The 8,812-nt window shown below is 50.3% G+C and overlaps 1 protein-coding gene across 1 annotated transcript in view; it reads left to right on the forward strand.

Annotated features, from left to right (window-relative positions):
* PPARGC1B (PPARG coactivator 1 beta) overlaps positions 1–8,476 on the forward strand; it is a 110,608-nt gene extending 102,132 nt beyond the window's left edge. Inside the window, exon 12 of the mRNA XM_059174013.1 lies at positions 860–8,476. Within this exon, the coding sequence (XP_059029996.1) occupies positions 860–960 (101 nt within the window). The 3' untranslated portion in view covers positions 961–8,476. The remainder of the gene's footprint in view (positions 1–859) is intronic.
* Positions 8,477–8,812: the final 336 nt, after the last annotated feature.

The raw sequence follows: 8,812 nt of genomic DNA on the forward strand, positions 1-8,812 counted from the left end.
CACTAAATTGTGCCGATGGGTAAAACTTCGCGGGCTGGAGGCTGCCATCTTGTTTTCCTTCTGGTCTCTGGTCCGTCTTGTCCTGTCTCAAGACTGGTACCAAGAGAGAGATTTGAGGCCCTTGTGGCCTCTTGGAAGGTCCGGTCTTAAGTTCACAGCCAGCTGGCAGAACCAGATTAACTGTCTCTCTGACCTCACAGGGCCTGTGGCTGCCCTGCTGCTTTTCGGGGGCATTCCATGGTCGCCCCAACAGGCAGCAGGCAGCCTTGTCAGTTCACGGGCCACAGCGAAATGATATCATCGCCCCACCCCTCACCATTGGGGGACGAGTTAGTGAAGAAGGACAGACACGTACCATTCAGGAGAGAACGCTCTATAGAGGGGAATCTGACACGGCCTCCATAGTATGGGGCTGAGGGAGAGGAAACGCAGAGGGCTCCTGGCCAGGCGGTGTTGCGCCTGGCTGCCCGTCCACGCACGTGGGACCTGGTTCCATCTCTGCACCATGAGGGCGTCCTAGCTTCGTAGGCCATCTTATGTGACTCTGGCAATGGTCTCCTAGTGGGCAGGAAGCTCTTAGGGAAACAGATGTATAGGATATTGGAGCCAGAGAGGAGCTCTGGGGTATGCTAGTTGGGACCACCACGTTCTGGAAACAGGGCAGCCCCAAGACACTAATGACCTGGCAGAGGAGTCCCAGTCGGCTGGCAGGGGGTAGTGCTTGCTGTCTGGTGCTGCCTGAGGCCTCGGCCACTCGTGCTCCACGGGGCTGACCCTGGTGGCAGATCTTCTGACTGTCTGGCCTCTCTGAGTTGCTCACTGCCTTCCCCTCTCCTTGACTCCTTCACCCCCTGCCCAGATTCCAATTCAGAAGAGGCCCTCCCTGCGTCCATGAAAAACAAGTACGAAGCCATGGATTTTGACAGCTTACTGAAGGAGGCCCAGCAGAGCCTGCATTGATAACAGCCTTAACCTTCGAGGAATACCTCAATACCTCAGACAAGGCCCTTCCAATATGTTTACGTTTTCAAAGAAATTAAGTATACGAGAAGGCCAGAGCGCGAGCGCGTGAGAGAGAGAGAGAGAGAGAGAGAGACTTGAAACTGCTGTCCTTTTAAAAAAAAAAAAAATCAATGTTTACATTGAACAAAGCTGCTTCTGTCTGTGAGTTTCCATGATGTTGACGTCCCACTGCCACTGTAGCGTCCTCGCTTCCGGCGGGCGGCCCCGGGCGCGCCTCCCAGTGCTGGGTCAGTCCCCCACGTCCCTTATCTCCCTGACCGACTTCCCTCGTAGACGTGCAGCCATGTTCACCATAACATTTCTTGTCCGTAGTATGTGATGATGAAATTGTTACTCGTGAATAGAATCAGGATTATATGCTCATTTTTAATTGAAGAAAAAAAATATATCCTTCAAATAATGTATTTATGGCTCAGACGTACTGTGCCTGGGATTATTGTATTGCTTCCTTGATTTTTTAACTATGCACTGTCGTGAGGTGTTTGCCACTGAGCTACTCTGCTCCCTCTGCCAGAAAGCCCTAGAGGTGCTGGGTGGCTGGTGGGTTGGTCCCCAGGGCAGTGTGGCCTGCAGCCACAACTCAGAGCAGTGGAGAGAGGCTTCTGAGACTTGCCTGCCAAGCTCTGCCCTGAGTCAAACTGAGCATGTGCAGGTCCAGTTCCAGTCAGAACCCTCACTGGACGCCAGCTGGTGCTCAGAACTTGGGCCTAGCCTGGAGTGCTGGGATCCTGGCAGACCTCATAAGGCAGGCGGGGTGAGCCGCCTGATCCTTGTTTTTCCACGTGAGGCGGGCAGTGCCCCAAGAGGTGATGGGCCTTGCCTGAGGTCCCGCAGCCAGTGACGAGGCAGAGCAGTGACCCAGCCTAGGCCTCCTGATTACTGATCCCATGCTGCTGCAGTAGCTTTGGGTAAAAAGGCACAGTTCCAGGGGCTGGTAGAGATGAGGCCAGCTATGCTGGGCCACAGGCTAGAGGCCTCTGGGCTTACTTGGAAGGTTAAGTCAGCAGCTGGCTCCCCAGCATTAGGCAGGTTTAGGCTCGGCGTGCGTCTTGACCTAGAGGGTTCTGTGGTTTGCCTACACCTGTGGACATGCCACCAGAGCTTTAGTGACACACCTGGAGTGGCACAGGCAGGTGATCAGGGAACAGTCATACTTCTGGGGCCAGCCACGACCCCATCGTCCTTCTACCAGCTCATCTTTCCCGTTCCTTCACCTGTAGGGGGGTTTGGGTAGCATGGGGCAGAGGGAGTGAGGTGGGGGCATGTGAGGACTGGGGGTGGATAAAACAATCACCAAGGTCCTTTCCAGCTTAGATAACATTCTAATTGGGCTTTACTTTAAATTTTATGTTCTTGAGTGATGTCAAACCATGTCTAGCTGGGATGCTCTGCGGGTGCATTGGGGGCCGTTTGTGAGGGCAAGTGTGGCCAGGCAGGGTATGAGCTCGTGACTGCTGCTTCAGAAAGAGCAGCTCCCAACTTTATCTTGTTCAGATGTCAGGGTTCCTTGGGAAATTTTTGTATTAAAAAGAAAGCAAAAAGTTCTGCTTGCTTTAAACATGTTTGAAATTAACTCATTAAACTCAACAAGCTAATTCAGTGTGTTGCTCCTGCCAGGCTTACAACTTTGAGAGTGGGTAGTTGATTATTACTGTTATTTTTAAGGTGATCGAATACCTGAGTAGTAATGCTGGGCCAGTGAGCATGTCCTGGGAGATGAGCATACTCCAAGCCCATGGAGAGGGCTGGAGGAAACAGGCTTTAGAAGGAATAGGGAATTTGAGCTCCCATATATCCCTCCTGGGCCCCAGTTTCCTTTTCTGTGAAATGGACTGAGGGGGAGAAGTAGGCAAGTTGATCCCTAAGGTCCTGCCAGCTCTTAGCTTCTGCAAAGGTGGTATCTAGCTCAAGATGGCAAATACATGACACATGTACCACTACTTCCACATCCTTGGCCAGTGGCAGGCATAACCAATCGACCACAGAACTCCTGTTCTTTGAGCTTGAGAGTTCATTTAGAACTCTGAGCACAGTACTCTGGACAGCCATTATTAATGGATCAGAGTTTATCATTTGACATTCTGGTCTGATCTTTTGAAAGGTTTCCATCATACAGAACCAAATGGTGGCTGGGATTCATACTGCCCATTCCTTTCTATCATGTCCTGATCTATGAGAGAAAATTTCCCTAAAGCCATTCACTGGCAGGGACTCCCAATAATACTGTGACACATAACCCTAACTTGAGTGTGGGGCAAGCGGAATAGCAGATATGATATGTTTGAGGGAGGTGGGGTTTATGAGGATGAACCAAACAAAGGGACTTCCACAGCACAGACCTGAACATTGTAAATTCCTTTTATAGCTATTCACTGCCTAGCGCACAGTAGGCACACAGTAGATGGGTATGGAATGCACTAGAGTAGAATTGAAATCTGCCTGCTGCCTCTCCTAAGTCCTAATTTGCACTGAGGAGTACACTGAGGGTTCGTCCTGTGGAAGCCGGTAGGAAGGAACTCCAGATTCAGAATCTGGAAAGCTGCGTTGAGTCTTGGCTCCACCAAGAACTTGGTGACCTTGAGTCTCACCTAAGTCACAGAATCCCTCCCCCTCCCCTCTGCTGCAGAAGGAGTTGGGCTAGAGGTTCTCTAAGCCCCTCCTACATGCTTGTTTCTAGGTTTGCCCTAAGTCAGAAATTCTTCCCTGGGCAGGTGGTAGGGGAGGGTAAAGAAAGGCAGATTTTTAGTGGAAGACCAGTGTCTCCTCCCGTGCTCTGGGTCAGCTGAGGCTCCCCATCCACTTCAGATGAATACAGGGCACTCGAAGGTACTTAGCCCCTGCCCCTAGAGCAGAGCAGAGATCCGAGCTTGGCACCGGGTGGCACTGTGCCTCAGGTCAGGGCTGGCTGCATGGGGAGAGGATCCTGGCCGGCCAAGAGCACGAGGCACTTTCTGCTTGCCGTCCCATCCCTGCAAGGCTCCAAGTTAAAAAACTGACCGAGCCTACAGACAACCTCTCTCCGGAAGACTCAATTCGGTGCTGTGTATTACAACCAAGGAGACTCCAGGGTCTCTCCAGGAAAACCAGTACACCTTGGTCTCTTGCCCACCATATTAAGGAGGAACCCAGAGGGAGCAGCTGCCACTGGCAACCACCTCACTGTAGCTGTGTCCTAGTATTTGCTCTGGATGATGTTTACATGTGATTGCCATAAAAGCTTACTGTAGACTGTGTTGACAGCCGCCCAGGCTGTACTGTCCATCTCTGTGCCGTGCTGGTGTTTCCAGAAATGTCCGATCCAATCGCTAAGTGGAATTCTTCATCTCCTTCCTCAGTCGGTACCAGGCTGAATCAGAATCCTCACTCTTGGGGGTTCTGGTTACCGAAGGAAAATGCATCAAAGAGGTAAAGAATATGAGTGGATGGAGTGCAGAGAAGCCCCCACCCCACCCACCCACCCTTAGCCCATCACACCTTGCTCCCAATCCAGGAAACAGCTTTTGAGTCAAAGAGCCACGAGTCAGATGTCCACGTCTGCTGTGGGGCCTTGCCGTGTGGCGTGCTGACCGTGCTCGGGTCGGGGGGGGTGGGGGCGCGCTTCAGGGGCAGGAGGAGAAAGGGAGGAGAGCTCTGAGCTCTCAGCACCCACGTCCTGGTGTAGGAAGAGGTGCACTTAGAAGACTTTTCATTGCGTAGAACCTGTGCTGATGGAAGTTTTGAGAGCTGTTTCTTCCAGGCATATGCGGCCTGCCCGCTGAGGCCAATGGGCGGGTAGTGAGAGGTGGTGGCATGGAAGGCCTTGATAATGTGGTCCTTGTGCAGGGATGGGGAGAACCTCACCCCAGGCCTTGGGTTCTGTTGAAATCTCAACTGAGCCTGAGAGAGCACAGACCCTGGACGGTGGGTTGCTCTGACTCACAGAGTCAGAAACCTGTAGTACTTTTCTTAGCATCTGGGATGCAGTGGTTTCCCTCAGATAGGACTAAGGAAAGGAATGGGATGCTGTACAAAAGCAAATAAAATGAACCTCATGGTTTTGTTGGCCAAAGAAGAGGGACCCCCTCACCCCTTCCCACTGGGGCAGAAAGCAAGCAGCTAGTGCTTCTGTGCAATATGTTGAAGTTGGGCCCCGAGTCCCCGGGGGGATTTGCCCGCAGAGGTGGGCTTCGGGGCGGTGTGCAGAGTCCGGAGGTACAGGGTAAATGGAAGGAGAGCTCGGGGGCTGGGAAACCCACAGACGCTGGGTCGGTGGAGGACCCCCGGGAGCCGGCCGAAGGATGCTAGGAAGTAGGCAGAGGCTGACTTTGCATTGAACCAATAAAAGCACTTTGAGAAACCACAACATTTCAGCCTGGCTCCGTGTTTCTACGCTGGCAAATACGGGTTTCCTTCGGCTGTGTGAGGTACTCTCCTAGGGCTTGGGCTGGGGTTGGGAGGGGGGCCGGTCCGAGAGGGGAGCGAGATCCCTTCCTAAATAGTGGCAGAGTCAATCCTAGGGCTAGCCCTTTGCTGGCCCTTTCGGTGGAGGCCCTCGAGGAAGGGAACAGTGAGTTTAGATCTCGGTACCTATTTTTACGTATGTATAAAAAGCTAAAATAGCCCAGCTGACGGAAATGGGTTTACAGAGCAAGTCTCCTAACTATAAGCCATCTCAGTGAGAAACCCAACACTTCTCACTTGCTGTGTGATCTGGGGCCTGTGTTCTCTCCACTAAGGAAGGAGAGCGTTGGACGGAACAAGCACCAGGGCCCCTTTTGAACTCCTGGGGTTCACACGTGGGAGCATCGTGAGTCCGTCACTTCCCTGTGAAACCGATCTCATCCTCGGGCTGCTTCCAGCTTCTTTCCCCGGGCGAGAGCTCTCCGCATGGTCACCAACCAGCAGCAGATTCAAACCCACATGGTCCTGGCCGAGTTCCCTTGTATGAAGAGGCCAGCTCCCCAGGCCAGATCTAAGCCATAGTTTCTCATGGGGATGGTGAGAGTTTTGACCGCAGCTTGGCTAGGTGGCGGTCGCACATCTCACGTTAGCCTTGTCATCGTCCCCACCGAACAGCTTTTAATCCGAATGTTGTGACCGCTTGGCTGTTTCTCTCTCGCTCTCAGACGATACTAGCAATACACTTGTTTTTTTTTTTTTTCAAAACAGCTTCACTTAGGCACTTTTCACACATTTCCTTCAAATGATTGTAAAACCTATGGGGCAACAGGAGGCACTGATCACGCTGCATATGTTTAGGGCAGCTTTTGCTTTTCGTTTCTTTAATAATCCAGCTGTGCTGGCCGAGGCTTTGAGGTCTCGGGGGACAGATTTTCAGATATTCCAGTTCTTCCAGATGATGCCATGCAGATTTTGGAAGCAGCATAGAAACCCAGCTCCACGAGCCGGGGGCTTGAAGAATACGTTTTTGTAGGTGGTCCAGCCCTGGTCAGAGCAATGCCTCAAAGACATGTTTCTATAGCTAAACCCTCTCTGTGCTGTATGTTTTGTCAAAGGATCCTGCAAGGAACCCCAACAGAGCCTCCTTTCCCACTTGGCCAGCCTTGCCCCTGGGTGACTTGTGAAGGGATTGGTCAGCGTCTGCCTCAGCACTTTGCCTTATCAACGTCTGGTCGCCCTCTAGTGGCCAAAGACTGTATCCACCAGCTACCCAGATGGAAGGCAAATAAATCCTTTGGCCACCTTGCTGACCAGCACCAGTTTGGGGAATTAAATGTCATGGCCTGAGTGAACCGTCTGTGTGCTTAGGATCTGGTGTAACACCAGTCAGAAGACTCCAGAAGCAACCACTTAGTAGACTTGCATAGACTTGAGAAGCACACTAATTACCCTGTGGGCAGAGGAGACAGGAGTGGACCCTGTGTCCAGGTGCCCATTAGGGGTTTACTGTAACCGCAATACTAGCAGCCCAGCTGCTGACCTTGTTAAGTGAACCTCTGGTAGGTGGCCTGCACTGTACCCTCGGGGTGAGCAAAGAGGTTAGGTGTGAGGATTCTAGGGCCAGGGATTGGGGGAGGGGCCTGGCCATGGCCTTTGATGTGGTCCACTGAATAGCCAAACAGGTTTGGTTTTTTGGTTTTTTTTGTTTGTTTGTTTGGTTGGTTTTGTATTTTGTATTGAAAAATGTTGTCAAATGTTTTTGTGTTAGGAATAAAAAGTCATAAACTCTTCCCAACTTTGTTTCTTGAGCGGCGTTCTGAGTCCGATGGAAACAGGTTGGAGATCTCAAGGGGAGTGTGGTCAGTGGAACAGGGAGGCGGACTGCCTGAATTTCCAGATGGTCTCTGGGGAAGACGACCATGCAGAAGTTTGCCTCAGTGCAGCCTGCTCTGGGAATTCACGCCCGCCTCCTTGTGCCCCGGTATTAGTATTGGCTTCGAGGACCTGTGTCCTCCAGGGGCGGCTGCTAAGGTTGGAACCAACACAAGACCCCTCTCTCCAACCCCAGGTTTCTAAAGAGACGATGTCTGTAGCTAGCCTTAATCGACTGGGCGAGGTGGTCCCTGTGGTCCCTTCCAGCATTTCCAAATCTTGGACTCAAATCCTTTTCTCTTGGTGTGACCATGCAGCCTAGAGAATTCTGAGCAATAGGAAGCCAGGGCTTTCCCCTGGCTCTGGGACAGGGTCAAACCAGGGAATGGCTAAACTTGTTAGGTTTGGGCATCCCCAGGGGTACTACTGTAGGGGGCATTATTTATTGGGAAGCTCAACAAGGTAACTACAGCCTGGGGTGCGTGAGCGCAAGGCTGTGTGTGTGTGTATGTCTGTGTGTGTGCGTGCGTACGTATGTCTGTCTGCTCGTGTGCGTGCCTGTGTTTGTGTGTATGTGTGGAATTACATTGATGCATTTCTTGAGAAAGGTGCAAGAATTTCACCTATACAGAGGGACACATCTGCTTTGTTATTTATAATAGAAAGCTAAATTTTAATTTTTTAAAGGACACTGCTAATGATTGAGAATCGAGTTTTTAGTTTTGCTATTTTTTTTAATTGGTAGAGGATTTTTATATATTTTTTCCATTTTGTTGGGTTGTGTCCTTATTTATATAAATACTTTATCTGTAACAGGCAAGGAAGACACCTTCTTTGCTTTTAATTATTGTGGTTGTCATCGTCCCTATTTTATTTCTGGTGTGATTTATCTGTCTTACCTTCTAAATGAGAAACCGTTTTCCTGTATTTGTACATTGTCAGATTCTATAGTTTCATAGATAATTTAACCAAATTGCTCTATGTATTATTATTCCGTGAGTATAAAGTTCTATTTTAACGTCTGTAAATACTTCAGAACTGGCTTCTTTCCTCAGACTCCTACTGTGGGGTTATTGTTTACATCACAAAAACTGTAGAATCTCTATGCTCATGTACTGTAAATAGTGAAGTGATCTGCTTATAAATAAACTTAACAAATACACTATGGAGATTAAAAAAGAAAATACCACCCACAGCCCCATCCCGGTGTGTCTTTATTTGTCGACGTGTTTGCTGAGGGACACCCTGCCCACTAAGTGGGAAAAGGATTCTGGTTTGGGGCTCACTTTCCTGGAGAAAAGCCTGGTCCAAGTGGACCCTGCAGCACTCTGAGCTCCCTCTTCCTTCCTTCTGTCACATTGCATGGAGATCATGAACCAGTCGTTCGTGCCCAGCTTCTCGTTATGACTTTTCGAAAATTCTCTCACTTTTCTGCACAAGGACTTCCTTGTCTGGCTACATCGCCTTTTTCACATGAGCGCACTAAATAAACATGCGGAAAGTGATATTTTGACATGTTTTCAAGCAAAAACACTCA

Source organism: Mustela lutreola, chromosome 5 (assembly GCF_030435805.1).
Source record: "Mustela lutreola isolate mMusLut2 chromosome 5, mMusLut2.pri, whole genome shotgun sequence".
Taxonomy (NCBI): domain Eukaryota; kingdom Metazoa; phylum Chordata; class Mammalia; order Carnivora; family Mustelidae; genus Mustela; species Mustela lutreola.